The 20,973-nt window shown below is 40.5% G+C and overlaps 1 protein-coding gene across 2 annotated transcripts in view; it reads right to left on the reverse strand.

Moving 5' to 3' along the window:
• Nucleotides 1-20,973, reverse strand: part of ITPR2 (inositol 1,4,5-trisphosphate receptor type 2) — a gene marked incomplete at its 5' end in the record, with an annotated part of 265,207 nt that overhangs the window by 106,348 nt on the left and 137,886 nt on the right. For both annotated transcript variants that reach the window (XM_082485241.1, XM_082485240.1), the window contains 3 exons: nucleotides 14,031-14,139; nucleotides 16,161-16,303; nucleotides 17,163-17,353. In XM_082485241.1, the coding sequence (XP_082341367.1) occupies nucleotides 14,031-14,139; nucleotides 16,161-16,303; nucleotides 17,163-17,353 (443 nt within the window). The remainder of the gene's footprint in view (nucleotides 1-14,030; nucleotides 14,140-16,160; nucleotides 16,304-17,162; nucleotides 17,354-20,973) is intronic.

The following is a 20,973-nucleotide window of genomic DNA, read 5'->3' on the forward strand; positions in this document are numbered from 1 at the left end:
CCTTCAGGAGAAGAGGCATTGCAAGTCAAGTTGGCCAACTCAGCAGGAAGACTCTGAAGTCTGAACAGCTCAAGAAGTGACTTTTCATGTATGCCAACATTTCAGCAAATTTTAAAAAGCGTGCTTTTTCCCACTAGAAGCCAACTTAAGAACAAGAATTTATGTAGATAATCCAAAGCCAAGCTAACTAAATCAGTGCTTGTTAAGACTTCATACCATTTTTTTCAACAAATTTTTCATTCACAAAGCCCAGGAGCACACTGTTTGCTTGATTTAAGGAGGAGAAAACGGGCACCCTGCCAACTGCTAGGTTCTGCACTGTCATACGCAAAGTCCTGCTTCCACTTTCAGAGAGACCTTCTTTGAAGGTGAGTCATTCGGTCCTCTGGAGTGGAGCCCAAAACAGGAGCTAGCTTGTGATAAAAAGTACCCTCAGCTGCACTGACACGTGTCCACACCAATGGTACATCACTGGGCAGCAGTCTCAGGGCAAAAACTGATGCTGTATTTGAATAGTCTGTCAGAGGGGAGATCAGTGCAACCCTTTGCACAACAGAAAAATCTAGAATGAACTTAGTCCTGGGCCCCAACACAGTGTCCCTCAAGTCAGAAACAAGCATTAAGGCAATGTATCTATTCACCAATTTCAGAAAAAAAAATAAGACAGTTTCCCCAGGGTGGCTCTTGCTCAAGTCAGATGGGCACTGTAACTTGTTTTAGCTGCACATGTGCTTTTCTAGCAAGAACGTGTCTGAAAGAGCCCCTTTGTGCACTGCTGCAGCTGCCCGACGGCTGGTTTGCCACCTCCTGTGGCTTTGGAGGCCCCTGCTGGAAGATGGAGATGTACGTGCACAGCGTAGTCTGGGGCAATAAAGCAGCTACTTTTCAGCTGGCAAAGCTGCAGTGAGAAATTAATAGTTCAGAATTGTGCAGAGGGCTTGAGAAAACACTTTTAATTTACTCTGATTTTATTACCTCACGGTTCTTGCGTGGGGTAGAGCCCCAGCTGGCTCAGTAGTAAAATCACACTACATAGGGCTTAGTAGCAAAACAGACAGATAGTGATCAAAGTACTGAACCTAAGACACAGAAGCCATAAACTGTTGGCTAGTTCAAAAGAAAACATTATCCCAGCAACACTTCCTTTCCTGCTCTCAAATAAAGCCTTTCTTCAGCTAAAAATCAGAACAAAACAGAGAGAAAAGGAAAAAGTATGTGCAAAAATAGGAGAGACAGAGATGGGTTTAAAAAGTAAAGGGATTTTTTTTCCAGTTTCAAATTGTTTAGATTTTAATGATTAGGTTAAATACACGTTGAATTCAAGTATATATCAACTAGTTTACTTCCTTTTTTTAAAAAAAGGAAGAAAAAGAAGAAAAAAAATCAGGAAGTAAGAGACCTGTATTTAGATTACCTGGTATGCTAGAATTTGCTACTGAGTAAAACTACCTCTTTCAGTATCATAGGTATGGAAATAATCTGTTTATATAAACAGCTTCATTTAAAGTAAAGTGACTCTCTGCAAACCACACTCTGGAGAGCAAAGCCTTTGAAACAACCTCACAGAGCATCAGGTAGGACTCCAGAAGGAGCGAGTTCATCTGCCACCTCCTAATCCTAGCTCAACACGAGTGCTCGGCATGCTCAAACGCAGCCAGTGCTGCTCTCATTTGACTCCGTTTCCTTTGGCTGTGTGGCATAGCAGGTTATTTACACACACAGGCAGAAATAGGTAGGACTTTGCCCATACTTCTGCAATAGAAATAACTTGTTTCTGACTAAGCATACCACAGCCCAAAGCGATCTCTCAAACTTGTTACTCTGGCTGAGTGGTGGGGTTTTGTTTTGGAGTTTTTTTCATGCAAACGTTTCCACACAGCATTAGAACAAAAATCCATACTCAAATAACAAAATCTGAGGTTTTCCCATGGATGATGTTATTCACTGTAAGAATACTTAAACGTGAAGAAAAAGAAAAGGACAGCTTAAACTGTTCAACTTCCATTTTTCAAAAGGCCCCTTCTAGGTCCTTTTGGTCAGTTTTATTGTCGGAATTAAAATGACTACATGAACAAAATGCTAGCAACATCCAGGACAAATTTAATAAAGACTGTGACATAACCAGAACAATCCTGTCTGCCATCCACAGTAAATTTACTGACCATCACCCACTTTATTGCTAACAGTGAATTACCACTGTTATTTCCTCTGTCTCACAAAAGCATCCTAGTTAATATGGGTCTCCGCAAAATCAAGGGAACTCAGGCTGCATAGTCTATTCTCCAGCAACATTTCTAGCCCCTTTGAAAAAACTGCCCTGACTAGTAAAAGAGGAAGGACTTCCCAACAACGTACAGGACTTCCAGCATTTGTTTAAATGCAAAGATTTTCATTTTTAGAGAGCCACAGTCAAATAGTTGTATATTTAGAAGAGTTTGATTTCCTAAAGAGCTAAATTGCACCCAGTAGAGTGGCCCAGAGGGAAAGCTAGAGCTGAGAAACTCTAGTTGGTCGTAGATGAGAAAACACCTGGTTCAAGCAAAGCTTCTTGTTCCCCTGGAGTAAGTAAGAAGTCTTCATACTGAAAAACCTGAGAGTCGAGGTTATCTAATTTTTTTTGGCACCTGGGGAGACTGCCATCCAGCCCTACTGGACGTGGGGCTAATGGGACACAAATGCTATCATATACAACTAAGGAGTCAAAACCCCCAAGTTTTCTGCATGTAAGAGGAGGAAGGTAGTGTAAAAAAAAAAAAAAAAAAAAAAAAAAAAAGGAGGGGGGGGGTAAAGGGCTTGCAGGAAAAAGGAATATAAGGAGACATTGCTAGTGTAACTGCTCAGTACTTGGGGACAAAATGTTTTGGACAACTCTGCCAAGAGGAATTTTCGGTGATGAGGTCCTCTCCCCAACCCCAAGTGACAGCTCTGCATCTGGAGTTACCAACACTAGTCCAAAGCTTCAGAGCACATTTCCTTGTCTCCCAGCTCAGCGCCAGCACAGCCTCTCGCTGACATCCACGCCGTGTCAGCATGTTACGCTCGTGACTGTGTACAGCAGAAGGCCTTTGCACGTGTGTGCTCCGAGCAAGGCCTAAGTGATGGTGAAACTGCAGTGGGAAGAAAATGGATTAATCGGGCCTCGCTGGCAAGGTGCCACGTGCTGCCCGTGAAAAGCTGTTGCAAGGTAAACAAGGCACAACCTGCACAAAGTGTTCATTGCCATAAACTGAAAGAACACTTTCAGGCTCTGCCCAACAAAAAAGCTCTCTGCAAAAAGCCTAGGGGTCAAAGTGACACCAAGATAATTAAGCTCATAATCCTCAGGGCAATCACCAACTCCAGAACAGGCCCCTCATTGAGCAGTCTGGTCAACGCACATCATTTAGATATTCTGGTCTTTTCCCCACAAACTCCAGAGGTCAGGTAACCATAAATGAACCTGGCTTTCATTTAAGTAAACAAACACATACATAATTCAATAGAGCATATTTCAAGCTCTGAGATTTGTAGAATAAAATTGGAAGAACAGACACAGTAAAAAGACTCAAAGAAATCCCAAATAAACTACTGGTAATTAAAAAATCTCAGGATTTTCAAGCCAAATCTCGTGATTTGTTTGTGGCCTGACTCAGGGTTTTCAGTGCTTGGGGTTGGCAACTCTGACTAAGCAGGGATATGAAATAAGAGCGAGAGTGACTGCCCGCCAGGCTTCTGTTTTCCTGGGACAGAAGACAAAGCAGCTCTGACAATTCCAGCTGGCAATACCATCCAGGCGCTCCTCCAAGGCCAAACATGCTGGGTAAAATCCTCATCAGAAAAAAAAAAAATCCTATCAGAAGCAGTTACTGTGGTTGCTTAATAGCTGTTTTCCAAAGTTCAATATAGCATATACTTTCTTTTTCTTGAAAAGGGGGAGAGGGGGGAGTTGGACCACATTATGGACTAATCCCTTGCCAGATGTCATTAGTGATGAAGTCCCTTAGAAATTACATCAGTATGAAACAAATCAGAAAACAGTGAGTTTCCATTTCCTCCTCATGTCTGGCTAGACAGAGACTTCAAGATCAGCTTTCATCTATGGCCTGGAATCAACCCTCCTCTGCGTCTTGCTTAGTGTGGTGGCAGGGGTGTTAAGCAAGTAATTGCAACCATTAGAAAGAAAAATAGCTCTCTCGCTCCTGCTCCCTGTCCGTATCAAATACTGACTCCTTCATTAGGCTTCCCTAAAGCTGCTTCAGCACATTGCAGTAGTCTCTCCCTGCTCCCAGTGGAGGTAGGTGGCTCCAGCTGGGGCATACGTCTCCAGCCAGGACCCTTGCATCCTCCTGGGTGATGCAGAACCCTGAGCATTCCCCTCTCTGCTGATAACCCCAAGCGTGCCCTCACATCTCGTATCCAGCAAGACAGTCTGTTCTGAGTAGAATCTAATTTCCGCCTTCCTGCAACGCTCACCCCTCCCTACCTGCTCACAGGGTGACAGAGGAGGAGCCAAAGCACAGACAACGATTGAGTAGATGGGCTTTGTTGGTTGTTACAGCTTTTGCTTCCCCTAGCAAGGCAAGAGCATTGCCCATCCTGATATCTGAAAGAGCTGTATCTTTAGTTCTTTCTGTTTGGACTGACTAAACCAAATAATATCATAAACTGATTTTTTTTTTTTTTTTGGTAGAAACTCGGCTCCTGAAACACTTTTCTGAATCATAAATCTTGGACTAAAGCAGTTTATGTAATGCAACCTATTCACACTGCCCTAACTAACCATAACTAACCATTCCATTATAATGAGTCCATTATCCCCTGCTTTATTGTATTTTCTCTTAAAACAGAGATCAAAGATTTGGCTCTAGTGGCATCATGCCGATTTCATTTTTATTACTGGCTCCCTAGGTCTATCATAAATATTCATTGGCCATCCTTAATACAATGCATTGAATTCTGCTCACTGCTATCTCTGGTGCGACTGCAAAGTACAAACAGGGTTGTTGCTCAAACATATTAAATAAAGCAACAGCAAATTTGTGACAGTCAACAACAACAACGAAAAAAAACCCAAACCAGAAAACAAAAGAACCCTTTTCCCCTTCCAAGGAAATTCAAAACCAAAGGAGACATTTTCTCTCGCCCCCTCCATGACTGCAGACATTTGACTGCTGTGGGAATTCAGCTGTGCAGAAGCAGCAGCTGACCTGCTCCCACAGACAGGAGACATTTTTGAAAAGTCCACAGTTGCCACACAGTGGTCTCTGCGATACTGCAGCATTCCTCTGTGCTCACCAGTAAAAATTATAAACGTTACCCAGCAGCAATGCAGAAACTACTCAGAAATACAGACTTTCTGTATAGCACCTAATACTTAAAATGGAGCGAGAGGTGTGTGGGGAAAAACATCCTCCAGGCTCAGTCAGGAAAAAGGTTTATGCTGTTTTATTCTCCTAACTCCCAAGAAAAACTGCAACTATCCAAACTTCAGGATGCCTGACATTTGTTTCTCTCCCCATGCTCATCACTCACACGTTCCTTTGAAATTCCCTTCTCACCTCAGCATAGCTCCTCCCAGCATCAGACAGGCAGGGTACGAAAACCCCTATTGCACTGTCGTGGTTTAGGCCCAATCGGCTACTGGGGACCTGGGGGACCCCAGATGGGACTGACAGATGCTCCCCTCTACCCCTCTTCAAAGAGAGAGGCAGAGGAGGAAAAAGAGACTTACGAGTTTAGAAGGAACTAAACTACTTTAATGAAATATTAATAATAAAATAAAAAGAAAAAATGAAATATATACAAAACTGTATCAAGTTCCCGAGGTGACAATCACAACACCGGCTGGCACTGGGGCAGTCCCAGGCTGGACTCAGTGATGAACGGGGAACTGGATTCCAGATCTGCATTCAGGATCGGGATCACAGGCAAACAGAGTCCTCCTCAGATGTCGGCCATTGAAGAAAAAGACCTGACCCTTTGATCCCTCAGCTTTTATACTGAGCATGAGGCAGATGGGATGGAATACCCTGTTGGTCAGGTTTGGGTCACCTGTCCTGTCCGTTCCTCCCTGCAGGTGGGACCCCACTATGCTTTCCCACTTCCGACCCTCCAACAGGGCAATAACAAAGTTGGTTGGCCTGGGGTGGTATAGCAGTAAGTATAAGCAAGAGCCTCTCTGCGTACCATGCCTGGGCATCAGCTATAAACATAGGTCTTATCACTCAGAGAGTGAACATTGTCTGCACAATATGCTGTTAATTTCAGTAGTTAGGGAGGCCTAGGTAAGAAGCAAAGTTACTGAACAAAATTGGTTCTGTTTTACCTCAAACCAGGACATGCACCTATGCAAATTGCTCCTGCTCTGCAAATAAGCACAGACACAGGCCTCTTGGGATGTCAACTGGATACTTTAAACAAGCACCAACCACTAAAATTAGCGTGGCCATGGGAATTAGGTTTTGCCTCACATTAAGTAACTCGGAGAGCATTAACGTGTATCAGACACTTTATATTCTAAGCAAGAACATCTACTCCGTTAAGACAATATGGTAGGACACAGAATGCACATTCAAATATTTATCTTCTAATATGACTCCACCATGGAGGTAATACGCTGCTAATTAAAAAGAGAGACAGAATAGGAATAAATAATCTAAAATAAATATTTATATTTATGCATATGAATATATCCTCATACAAAACTCCACACACCTGGAGATGTGAACCATATGATAAAACAGCTGACTCATTTTATATATTAATCTACAACATACCATGGTCATTTACCTAACCCCTTGCCAATCTAGCCTCGATCCTGATGCCTTCATGATGTAGATTTTTATTCAAATAGCTATAAATGAGCATGGAATTTAAGTTCTAGAGGAACTGATTTTTTAGTGAAATTCATCCTACCTGTATTCAAAACAACAACAAAAATAAAATCCAGTTGATGGTGTTCATGTAAAGGATCCTGATCAATTCCATGAATTTTGTACCTGAGTAAGGTAAGATGAATCATATTCAGAGCTCTGAAGGTTTCATTTGTTAAACAGCTCTGTTCCCTTGCATTCTTTTCCATTTGTCTTTAACTGAAAGCAATATTAATAGAGAAGGATGCCAAACAGTTTGCAGGCCATTAAGATCTTCTTGCTGGTTTGCTGTTCTATGGATCAGATCCATAGAAAGGAATTGATATTAATAAAGGAGGGGAAAACAAAGAGCATCCTTTTGTCACATAACTTCTCCAGTGCAGAAGTTGGTCATTTGAAGTTCAGCACAAGGAACAAGCTACTCCAGTTTGTTATTGTTTTGGCTGGTGCTGTCTAAATCAGTTATCTACAGAAAAAATATTTTATAGTATCAGATGCTCCTTTAGAGGAAAGATGACACAAGTTCCAAAACAATTTATGATTCAGGATTTGGGGCTTAATATTTCTGAAACAAAACTGGATAACAACATACTGTATTCTTAAAATTTGATAAATATGAGCTGCTGAGAGGCTACAATCTTTCAGAAGAAATGTGTTTACAACCATGTGTTTTTTCAGCCTTGGCATCCTGCCACTAGATTTGTTTGTGACTTGGAGAACAAACAAACAAAAAATAACCAAGGTTTTGAAACAAAGAAGAATAAGTACCAGTGAGTAGTGAACACCATTGCTCACTCAACTATTACCTAAGCTAAAAGTACCTTTAAGTCTCCAGAGATAATATATTTGGATCACAGTGACAGTTAAAAATTATACGTATAAAAGAGAGGGCAAAATCATGAATGCACCCACTCCTGAAAAGTAGTTAGGCATGTGCTTCACTCCCACTGCAGCAGATTAAAGTGCTCTTGCCTTCCTCTAGATCAGGGCGTTACACTTCATAAGAGGTCAGAAGCGCTGTCTCCTACCTGTTCTTGATGTATGACTTTCAGTTTAAAGTTCTTGTCCAGGTCAACAAGAGCATTGCACTCTGCCTGAAACTATCCGTGACACAGACCGCTATATGCATCTCACATCTGGCCCAAGTAAAGTGGCTTGGCTTTGAATAGGCTTCTGAACACAAGCAGATGACAGTCCAAAGCTGGATCAAACCTCTGGGGCCTGTTACTTACAGAAAAAAATCTCCCCTTAAAAACTAGTCATGCTTTTCATATACCAAGTACTTACAGGTTTTTGCACTCGCAAGAAAATAAAGCCCTCTATAATGTACATGATTGGAAACCCAGCAGAATATCTGGGGGATGTCCCCTACAGCATACAGCAGTATTCCCCTTTAGTCCAGAACAATGTACATTACGGGAGGGATAAGGGATACCACAAAGATGAGGGATGCTACTTGTGAATAGTCTAATTGATACCGCATGTCAAAGTGCCAGAAATGTGCATCGATAATAACATGCCATAGAGCCTGATGTCCCGAGGCACTAAGCACTATGGCTAACAACACCTAGCTAGTACAAACAACAGCATCACATGCCTTGTGGTATCTCTTTGCTTAATTATTCCAGCTTGAAGCCTAGAGGGAGGAAAAGTGAAACTGCGTTGGTTTGTTTCTCTGTAGGTTTTATTTCTTTGGCTTGTAACATGTCAGCATATGGGTATAATGAGAGATTACCACACTTTAAGGGTCTGACCACATTTAGTGTTTAGTCTTGCATATCTGAAAGCTCTGATGCTCCTGCGACTGCAATTATTGGCTCAGAGGATTCGCAGCAATAGCAAAGCTTGAATCCTCCACTGCACTGAATCAGTGCAGGCTTCAGTTCTGCAACAGACCACCACCTTCACATAAACCATTGCACAGATGGAGGGGTTTGTCCCAGCAGCATTTGAACTTTTTGCCATACTTCATCACTTAACTGTCATGACAAAGCCACAACAGTGGCTTCCTGACCATAGCAGATGTACATGCTGGTCACAGCAATCACGCTGGCACTGACAGAGCTAACCAAACATTCTTCGTCCCTGCACCTCCAGTCCTCCCCAGGCTGTGTCTGTTTTGCTAAGCAGAGTGTTTTTAATGCAGGATACTGCAAAAATGTCCTTTACCAGCTGAAACGTTCAAGTGATTTTCTTAAAAAATTCAATATAAACATCATTGAGCTTAAATGTTCTTCTATAGTATTTCTAATCCCCTATTACCTTACAGCCACACTGAGCTTAGTGAGGAGAATGGCCTATTGACAACAGGGAAAAAAAAGGCTAGTGCACAGGCATTTTTATAAATGAGCACAAATAAAACAGACAGCAGAATGGTGAAAAATGAAATTTAATTCTTCAGAATGCCTGCAGTGCCACTAATCCAAAATGTGAGTAGTAAAACAAACAAAGGGATTTTAGATCCTGTTCTTCCTCCCGCTTAAAATAAGCATCATTTTAAGGTATAATACGTTCAGCAAGCCCCACATATTCAGAATTATTCTCTTTTTTTCCCCCTTTTATTTTTACCTGCATATGCTATTTATCTGAATGCTGCCTAATTCACAAATGCAAATAAGTAAAATAATCTTGAAAAGATGAGGCTATAGAGTGGAAATTGAGAATGTCTTGGATTCAAAGAGCTGCAGCCCCAGGACACTGCAGTGGCTCCCAGCAACATCTCCTGGCTTCTAAGATACATTGAGACCATTCTTCCCAGCAGAAAAATATCTGCAGCTTCCACTGGTTTCAGCTTGACAGGTAGATCAATACATTCATGAACTTGTACTATTGGTCTTGACAAACTCATTGGAGTTTTGTCAACAGCTCCACATGAAAAGACTTGGGTCTTCTGGCATAAAATGACCAAGCTGATAGTGGCCATATCAGGGACTACATCTTACAGCAATAAATACATTTGTATTTACACTGAAGCTATTTTTTCACATGTATATTTGGTGCTGTTGCTGAAAACAGAGGAAAGGATAGCTTACATTTCATATCTAAAGTGGAATGCAGAAACATTACCACTGCAAAACAAAAGGCTACTTCTATGATTTTAAATCATGAAGCTAGTGCAAATGTGTAAGAGCAAGACAACATTTTTCATTTTTTCCAAAAAAGGCAAAAAGCACAACTAGTTATTTCTGACAATTAAGCAGCTTACACAGTCTTTGTTCTACTGACACTTAAAAATGCAGTTTCAATTATTTATACTGTAGTTCAACACCTAAAGCAGGCAGAAAGTATAAAGTCTGTGTTTTGAAGCACAAGTAACCCATATTGAAGAGTTCAATCTATTTATAATAGTGTTTCCCTTAGAAACTACCGGGGCTTGGATTCTGCCATATTCTGTAAGGCACTATCATCCATTAACACTCTGATCAGCCAATAATGTTACACTAAACTTGTCATATACACACGTTATCAGAGATAGTATTTGTTCCCCCCAGAGATGCTGACCTCATTTAAGAACAGTTGGGAAATCAAAGGTTGTCCATGCCCAAGGCATTGACATGCCAGTAGCTGGAGTGAGTTAAGAAGTTGCCATATGAGCACACATCAGTCAGAGTTCAACAACTTAATCCAATTCACTGAGGGTGGGTTTAATTTAAGCTTCTGAACCCTCTTTGAAGCAGCTGGGAGGACTCACCCCTCCTGGCCCACCAGCTCCGTTGCAGGGATGGTTGCTTTCAGCAGGCCAGCAAGATAACGCTAAGATTTTAAACTGCTCCAGTCATTTGCAAAGTGAACGTGCATCAGTGTCTACGTGTCTCAGGTGCTTTTGGAAATGTTACCCAGATTCAAACTGAGACATGGAAGTAGGTCTAGAGGCAGCATTCACACAGAAATTAAACTGAAATCAAGCACTATGATGAAGGACAAAAAAAAAAAAAAAAAAAAAAGATTTGCATAAGAAGTTCAAAAATTCTAGACCAAGATCCTTCTGGATTTAAAAATGGCCAGCAACAAAAAAAAAAACATAGATGGGGCAGATCTAGTCTAAATACAGTCCTTTGTCTCCCGTTTCTCCTCTTAAACAGTCAGTCTAAAGTAAGCTTTTATCTATACCACAGCAACTGTCTGAACAGAGGCAATGTCAGCTTCCTCCACACACTGCTTTACCCAAGTGTTTTAACACTGTTCTGGAAGAGCTTTCTGTAAGAGAGGGGCTGTAGATCAAGTTTCATTCCAGTTAGTTACCTAATCAATACAAATAGGACTAGGACTTAACGTAGAACTCCCAGGAGATTGTAATAATCACCCACAATTACTTATGAAAACCAATCAATGAGCAAGAGGTTTTATGTGTCATTTATATACCTTAAATCAAACTCCTGAAATTAAACTTTGATTCCTAACATGATTAGATGTTGCAGCACTAAGCAAAACAATGCACAAGCAAGCACTGCCCCAAAGGCTGACTGCAAGGGCAACCGAGGATGGAGGCAGGAGAGCATGAGCAGCCCTGAAACACACCAGCAAGGAGAGGTATAACAATAGGGCTGAGACAGTGGATACAGGAACAGGCATAAAAACAGTGAAATAAGCACCTACAGCTATCTTTTCCTTCTGTTCCTTCAATCAAACAGGCAACCTCCCAGTGGTCAAATGAAAGATAGAGACAGCAGAAGGCAAGGTTCCCAGATCTGGATCGCAACTGCGGGAGGTAAAGGGAAGAGAAAGAAAGAGCAACAAATTTTATTTCATTATTTCTTCCTTGTTTCTCACTGTGGGAAAGTCTGCAGAAACTGGAGGTTTACCATTTCTGTCAAATTTATGACACAAAATACATTACGATGGGTGATTAACAAACTCAATTTTCTGTCAAAATGTCATGTGTCCTTCCGTGGCTTTGTTCTGGTATTGCCATTACGTATTTACTACTATATTTTTTTTTCAGTAGCTGCATAACATATTTGAATAACTTTGCAGGCAGTGGGATCATGGTTCAAAAAAAGTTGGAAACATGCATAAGAGGTGATTCATTGTGCTATTTTTACTATTCTCAAGTCCATACCATGAACAATGACTCATAAGAGTAGCAAGCCGGAGTAGCACTTGCAAACCATCCAAGCTTGTTTACTCATTTATTTGTTTGCAGTGATTCATTATGTTCCTCCGTTTAAAATATATAGGACTCAGAGAAGGCACGAGGGAGAAATTCTGTTCCCTGAAGAGCTCGTCCACCCACCATGCCCTACTGAGATGGTGGAGGTCACACGAGGCGTCTGGGGGTACCCCTCCTATGTCCACTCCTGAAAACCAGAACCTGGCCTGGCTGGGTGAAGAGCCCCTACATACCAATGGAGCACACTCCCTCTGGTGGCTTCACTCAGTCTCGTGTTATCAGTATCCACAACAGGGTACAAAGAGCAATTGAAATAGGCAAATTTTTTGTTAGCTTTTTTTAAGTCATAGATTAAAACGTTGATTATTTTTCCCCCCTTGTAGACCTGAGATGATGTTAACTTTTGGTGGGTCTATGTAATTATTTTGGAGAGGTTTGGCAAAATTCATCATAGCATACCGTTACAAAAGCAAATTAGTTTTTCCATATGATGCAGTGGCATTATGGACCCAGCAAGCTATTAGAATAAGTATGAGTAATAATTAAGAAGAATAATATCTGCTTCATCTGCAAAACTCTTGTTATGACATTAAAAAAAAAAAAGCGTCTGCCCAGGCCTAGCCACATTTTTCTTTGAGCAGGAGGTGAAGAGGAGGTTGATTTTCTCTGCATGCAGTAGTTGGTTTTGCATAAAGCAAGGCTGATGTTTTGCTATTGCTGCCTTTGTCTTCATTTCACTGTTCTGCCTTGAGATTTTTTTTTATCCTGTCTAGCAGGTTGCTTAGAAGCTTGGGCAATATGTTCCCATGTCCATATGTTGAAATCAAAACAAACAATATACAGTCAAAACAAAGGCATTTTGAGTATTTCCCATATCTAATATATGGCTCATCTATCATAAAAGAGAAAAGAGTGTGTTGGTACTTTATCAGACCACATGACAGGACCAAAACATTCAACTTTAAAAATAAAATCTCAAACACCCAGAAATAAGCGTGGGCATTTTAACCACCACAGACTATTTTTTGTGAGGATAGGCTGGGGTTAAGATTGAATCTCATAGTTAGTATATCTGAATGGCGCATAATTTTGTCAGGTACAGTAACATGAATGAGCACTGTTGCTTAGACATCTGAAAATATTTGGGTGTAAAAGCCTAAGACAGTGAAACAGTGTGACACTGGGGTTTAATCAATAATTTTTCTCAAGGTAAAGTGAAATCCATGAACATACTTGACTAAACATGTCATCTGTGAACAAATGAAAATGACGGCACTGAAAGATTAGATAATAGCACTATGATTCATATTTAACAGTGAGTAATACTGAAAGAATTCGGGGAATACTCAGAAATACGGATAAGAGGAAACCACACAAAAGGGACAGGGATCAGGCTCAAGAAGAAGGGACAGCTGAGATGTAAATCTGAATCTAGCTACTGATACACAAAGGCACAGGCAAGATGAAAGAGGTATTTGAAAAATTTGGTTTTGCAAGAGAAAACTGGGCAATAAGGGGAGAGAGAGGAGTTCAAGAAATAATTAGACACTTGCAGAGTACAGACTATGTCACTTTTGCCCAAAAGTGGCAGCTCTGCTTAAGCATTACATATTCCAGTCACACATTTATGAGCATTAGAAAGTGTATGGAGTACAAAAGTCTGGCACCACAGGTAGCAAGGAAAAACTGTACACTTGCAATTAAAATTACCTATATTTCCAATTGATCTTATGAGAGAGAAAGTCAGATGTGACATAAGATGACTAATCTCCAGAAGTACAGAATATCCAATAGATAATAATCATATATAGTAATACTCACTACTGCTAATTCATTTCATCTTCCTTGCCTTGACTCTTGTCAAGTCCCTGATACAAAACTATGTAAGGCAGATAGTTTCTTTTGTTCCAATCTTATTTTCCTGCCTTACTACATTGTTCCTAAGATACCACGTTATCTTTAAAACATGTACGAAATTGAAATCATGTCAGATTCTGTTACTGTCCTAAAGCCAACATTTTAATACCATGCTATTAGTTCTATATTTAATACTAAAATGGTAGCAGTACCTCTTCCGCAAAGTTAGTTTTCTTGTCAAGCATTTCTCGTAACGTCTGAAGAATTTTAATGCAGAGCTTTTCTTCTTTCTCCATTAGCTTCTTTGTGTGATTAATCAACCTTAAAATAAAATATTAAACCTTAAAGAGCATTGCACATTGTTGCTAAGCCATACTACAATTTCTTTATGCAAAAATTGCCTGTCACTATATTTTTCCTCAAGGAAAGGAAATAAAAGTAGACAAGAGAAATCATAATTAAAAAGGAAATGTGACTTTCAAGGTGGTGTGAGTTTTTTGTGTCAATTTGCATATCTTACTCCCATACAGAAGGCAGAATTCTACATCCACTTTTTACAAGTGCTTCCAGATTAAGATCCAAACTTGCTACTTCATCCTTTCTGTATTTAAAGGTAACCATGTATTTATTTTAACCTTTATTTCAAGGTAACCGATGTTCCCCATGCATCTTGCAACCTTTAAAAGCTACAACCTTTACACTTTCCAACCTTGATGATGGTTATACTTATTGAATAATTACCAAATGGCATCCAGCCAAAAGGATCCCCCCAAAAACCTTAAATGGAAGCACTCAGAAATGCAGATATTTGGATGAAACATAACCATTGTTTACATTCATGTAAGAACTTTACAAGACTGTTTCAAGTCAGAAAAGAAGGTAAATTTCTGATTCCAACCAAGACTGTGATGGGAGTTTGGGTTTCAGTCAGCTTAAGCCAATACCAGAAGCAACCTTTCAGTCTCTGTGCAGAGCACGTCCTTGCACTGGTTCTCCTCCTTGCTGGAGAAATGTTTGTGAAAACAGAAGGGAGGAGGAAATCTGAAGGCCTCGGACAGGCTTTTTTTTCCATCAGTACCAGTGCTGGGTTATAGTGGATAGAACAGTGTTCATCAAATTATGACCTAGGATCAGCATACAGCAAAGCACTGTGGCCACCGATTTACACTGAAAGATGGAACCATTAATGGTCCTAAATCACAAACAGGCACCAAAAACAGAGTTGGGAGGGATGACACTGCAATACGTAGACCAGCGCTCCATAACCCAACAGAACTGATTAGATCACTGCTAAGTTAGTGCGCTAATGCCATCCTGGGCTCAGCGGAGACACTGTGCAGGACTGTCCCACTGTCATCTTCACCAATTTCATGAGCTATGAGTCCAAAACAATGCAGCTCTCAGGCCTGCAGTACTAACAATATTTTTAAAGAGTTACACCTTTATCTCAGGATTCCTGCGTAGCTCTGCAAAGCATTCCTTTGCCTTGGAAGTTAATTAAATAAAACAGAAAACTGTTTATTGCATTATGTGGGCTATGTCCAGCAACCCTCAATTTGATTTGATGCTGACTTTGAAAGGAGTTTGGACAGAGGGGATGGGATGGGACAAACTCAAAATTCAACTTAATTTTTCCAAACATATGAAGTATATTGTTATAACACTGCCTCTGCAGAATATGCAAAAAGCCAAGGAATGCAGAGAGCTGCCAAATGCGTTCATTTCCCCCAAGTTACCTCTGTTTAAATTATAGTTTCTCAAGGGCAGCAAGGGCATCTCACTTGAGGACTAATAAAAAAATTGCAAGACTCTAGTCCAATGCACAGACTGCAAATAAAATATCTAATAATTCAAGACCAGGTAGGGGTGCCAGTTAAATGTATTTTTAAAAGAGCTTTTGGCAGTTTAAAATAAAAATTAAAAGATTTATTTGCTTTACAAAAAAAAAAAAAATCTAGCCCTGAGCACCCCACCCTGCCTCACTATGAATTCTTGAAAATTCTACCATGGAAAGTCTAAGTTTCTGCTGCAGATTTGGAGAAACTTAATAACAAAAGTAGCCCATTAAGTAGGTTAAGCCTGTCACAGTTTTAACAAGCTACTAACATTCAATTTCTAGGCAGGCAAGGCAAGCAACCTCTTGCTCAACTTGTCTCCAGACTCCTAAACTGCTGAGAAACATAAAACATACAGCAAAAGACCTCACTTTAAGCTTTCAATATGAACTCAGACACCTACATGCTTAAGTCACTCTCGAAAATCAGAGGTAAGTGCTGTTGAAAATTTTAGCTCTCTGCCACCTTTTGCAAAGAAGCAAATAGGCCTCTCCTTATACCACTTACTTGGACATGAAAGCACCGCATCTTATTCTGGCATCACTCCCCTCAGGAAAAAGTAGTTCTGGACTGTGCAGCACATCAACCAGCACTGAGAATTCAGCTTGCATCATGGGAGTGAACTGCTGCTCCAAGGAGGACACTACATCCTAGGGAAAAAGAAGAATGCAATTCTTAACTATGTCCAGCCAAGAAAACTAGAAGAACATTGCTGTGGAGTTGAACAATACTGTGCAATGGGCTATTCGAGCCACTTCTGACAGCCAGCCACAAGAGCCCAGGTGACAGTAAAGCAACCTCATGTCTTTCTTCATGCCACTCTTCTGGGAGGGGGGGGGGGGGGGGGGGGGGAAGATGCCCATTACTGTCTGCCTTGCTGTTGTCTCTCAAATTTCTCCTCTGCGGTAACGCCCACAAGCCACTCGCAAAAGTCAAAATGATGGCGTGCTGGAAAAACACTGCTTGTCATACATGGTGTTGGTGTATCACCTGAGGTGTTGCTTCCTTGGTGTTTAGGGGTTCTCCATTTGTCTGGGTCCTGCTGTTTTCTTAGCTCATAAACTCCTGATGTCTTTTAACAGCTACACGCACAAAATGATCTCCACCTTCTAAGTATTCTCCAGTGACACAATTCTGACATAAAGGCTCCTAAAACCCCAGTACCTCCTCTGCAGTCCAAACAGGACATGTGACCATGAAAAGGCAGAAGGGAGATCCTTCTCTGCGAACCACTTAATGAAAAACTACATTCTTCCTACCCCTCTTCTCTTGACTTCTGTAGAAGCCAAATTCAGATCATGAATCAAAAGGCCCTGCTTGTTAGCTTCACTTTGAACAGACACCAGAGAAGAGCTGAGCCCTCTGCTCCCCCTACTTAGAATTGCAAAGGTTGCTGTCATCCAGCACTAAAAATGCAATGACTCTATCTCTAGTGTTTTCCACATCTGGCACATATTAGATAAATGCACTACCACAACTACTGCCTGAGCCATTTGCTATTTTTTGTACCTGTAGTTTTTCTATTATATTCCTGTAATCCCAGGCAGGCCCACCAAGAGCTTCTTTAAAACGAGGTCCACTGCGGGCTGACATTCTCCACCCCATGGCTGCCCTCTGCACCATGTTAGAGTGACTCTTCATGAACAGGGTGTTGACCTGGCTGTCCAAATCCACTGGAATTGCAATCCCACGGTTCTTTGCTTTAAAAGAAAGAAAAAAAGACATTTTCAGTGGCAAAAACATGAAAATATTATGAGATCATGGTATGCAAAATCCTGATAGTCTTGAAGTTAAGGGGCAGGGAGATCTCACTTCAACAGGTTTTAAATATAAGGATCAAAAACCTAAGCTGGTGGAAATCAGCCATAATCTAGTTAAAGAAAGCAAGCTGTACCACATTAAATGAGATGAGGATGATTTCCAGTACATATTGTCATAGGTACCAAAGTTTATTTTTTAAAATAGAATAAATTTTTTTACTAACATTAAAAAAAAATCAGATCCAGAGATATTAATAAAAGTAACAAAAAGAGTATTCATTATTATTTCAACAGCTAGGTTTACTCTATTCAGAAGTATATTCAAAAATTCTTCTTTCTAGTGGGCGCATGCACATTTAGCCAATTTATCCCAAGTGCAATTTGTTGCTTTTCTGTGTATTTCTCTTGCGAAGACCTTGAGAAATCAAGTGCATACAAATTAAATCTGAAAAAGACTGTCTCCTCCCTCCCTTCAGTTTCCTACAGAGCCAGGGTTGTTAAACCACGAGGTTCCTGGATGCCACTGCAATATAAATGATAGTTAATAAACATGTGACAGTTTAACTGATAGTTAAACAAATTTAATCAGTAGTTAAAAAAAACATATTTTTTTTTTAGACTTAAGGGGCAGGAAGTGACAAAAGATAGGATATCAGAGAAAAAAACAACTGAGGAAAGACTTGCACGAATTCTTACAGGGCATCCCTTATTAAACTACTATTGCATCCTGAACTATCATTTGAAAGAAAATGCTAGAAGGTATCTACCCTCTCCTCCATGAAAATCTGTGTGTTAGCTGCATCTCTACATTCCACTGGAGATCAGAGTGACATTCTTTTATGGCTCAGCATGAGTCGTCTGAAATTCAACAAATAAACAAGAGATCGATGCAGCCATATCTCTGTTTGTAAGATTAGGTCACGTTCCAGTGATTAGGCTTTGTATTCTACATCACTTCACTTAATTTCCATGGCAAAGTTTACATTTAAGAAAAACTTAGGAGTAAAATGGAGAAGCAGTTCTTGTTCATTTGTAATAATGACTGATAATAACTAATTTTTCAGCTTTCCTTATTGAAACAAGGTGAATTTTTAGCAAAGCTTTAGCCCATATTACAGTTCTGCACAACATTTCTTTGAGGCATTTCCCCACCATTCTGCACTAACACACACACTTTCCACGGTAGCGGAAGGCATAAAAAAATATTCAACCCCTCCCCTCCCAGTTCTTAAAACATATACAACTTTTAAGTCCTGAGCTTGCGAAGACAACAGATGCCCTTCTTTGCTAAACAGCCTATGCATCAAACCCCAGAGGAGTACGTGCAAGCAGAGAGCCAGGCGTGTAGCCCTGATGAATGAAGGCTCGTGTGCTGCCAAGCAGGTGAGTCATGGATCCCAGGCAGAAACTTTCTCTTCCCCCGAATACTATATTGTAATGGCAGCATTTATTATAAACCTAAGTTTGGCTGTGACACCTCAACCCCCAATCTCACAGACTACAGCAAGAGTGCTCTGTCACGCGTGTCCTCATCCCTTTAATAGCTCCTGCGGGTGCAGGGCATCTTCCTCTCTTCCCGCTGCAAGGGTGTATCCTGATGCAGGACCAGGGCCTCCACCTGCGGATTAGGCTGTTTAAGAGAGATCTCTTATTCTGTTTCTGGTAGGCACTTTTTTTTTTTAAACAGTTTGCCATAGGGATTTAAAAAAAAAAATATCTTAGGGCAAGATGGGAAGATACATTTCCCCACAACCATATATGAATCCTCAGGAGCAGATGTACAGCAGTTTCCACACTGGTGATTGACTTTTCCTTTCCACCCTCTATTTGTTTTGAAGGCAAGGTTCCTGATTATCATGAGGAAAACACCATATGTGGCTGGCCATTATTTCTAATGACTGTTTTTCCATATTATTTGACTGGATTATTTTTCAAAACACATTTGCCCTGTTGCTGCTTACTTTATTATAGAAGTCCATTAAAGTTCTGCCAGTGTGGGTAGGGTGTTGCAGCCTATTAATCCAATTTATTGTGTCCTAATGTCAATCACTGGAATGTTACTGGACAATGCTCTCTTCTCAATTAAGTGGTATGTATGCAGAATCCTGATATATCCAGGAATAAATTTAGCAATAGGGAGCATGCTGTTCAGAAGAAAACCCAGACTTCTGCAGTCCTATAGATGCCATTTGAAGTTAACAGCTTCCATCAGTGTCTGAGTAGCAGTCAAGGACTATGATTGTTCAAAGAGTTGCAGCTAATTAAAACTATCACAAAGAAAACCAGAGAGAGGAAAAAAAAATACTCCTTTGTTTTGAACAGTTCTTATATGTATAATTCCATTTGTAATTAAGATTTGTATTAGTTGTCAAAGGGCACTGTTGAAGTCTAAGCTATAAACAAAGCCTTTGTCTTCTTATTTCTTTGCAGCTTGTAGAAAGTTTATCTTTCATTTGTTTCACATTTCATTATTTAAAACAACATGAAACATATTTTTACATTTTGGAAAGCTGATGAACAAATGTGAACATAAATATTTATTTTTAATTTAGGTGTTGTAGGCTGCTTTCCTCTTCAAAATGTGTCAATCTCCCTTAAAGTATGAACATAAAATATTTAAAAGCATGTTTATTTTTGTTCCACTTTTAGAAATACTTTTGGACGGCACTCAAACTTGCAAAGTAGGGTTAGAGCTGGTAGACAAAGGAGCCAGGAGGGGGTAAAATTCTGTCTTTCACCTGACTGGCGAACTTGAGGAAAAAAGCATGCTATGTGGCTGTATGTGAACTGGTACCATAGTTATCTAGCAGGATACCCACCATGATGGACTACAACATGGCTTCAGCTAAGGTAAATTCTGCCTTGCAGTGGAGGACACAGGACAGGCTTACATACTGCTTAATTCCTACCTAGGGCACCCTGCACAGGGCTAATTACACCCTAAATACACCGCACTGTTTTGCCAATGTCAGAGGAAATGCGATTTGCTGGGAAATCCTTTGCACGACTAACTCTCAATCTGCTACTCACAATTATGCTCTCAGCAATAGCCACAGCTGAGCCAAGGCAAGCGAGCAAGCGGCACCCATGGAAGTGGGGAACAGCACAGAGCCGCAAATTCAGCCGGGTCACAGTAAAAAGTTTTGCCCTCTGCTGGATGGTTCTGTATGTATCCAGTGCATCGGCAGCTTTCTTCTCCTTTACTGTTTAAACTATGAAAAAGTACTCTGAGATGGGGACTCAAAAGAGAAGGGCAACATTAATGTCAAGAATCAAGTAGCTAAAATTCAAGCCGCTCTCTACGAGTGAGCTGGACTCCAGCAAAGTCCCAAGAGCACAGTCCAGCTGCTAACAGAAGGGTTGAAATGGGCTGAGATGTATTTTGTTAAATTACCTGCATGTAGTTCTCTTCACAGAAGCACAGAAACTGCAAGTAAAAGGACCTATTTCAGGAATGCTTGCTGAAGCACTGTCCTTTCACTATACTCCCTACCTGAGTCTTAGCATCAATTTAGGACTAAGGATATCCAGGAAGCAGCCCTTGCCTGTAATTTTCCTTG

This window comes from Vanellus vanellus (genome assembly GCF_965231255.1).
Source record: "Vanellus vanellus genome assembly, chromosome: 1".
In the NCBI taxonomy this organism is placed as follows: Eukaryota; Metazoa; Chordata; class Aves; order Charadriiformes; family Charadriidae; genus Vanellus; species Vanellus vanellus.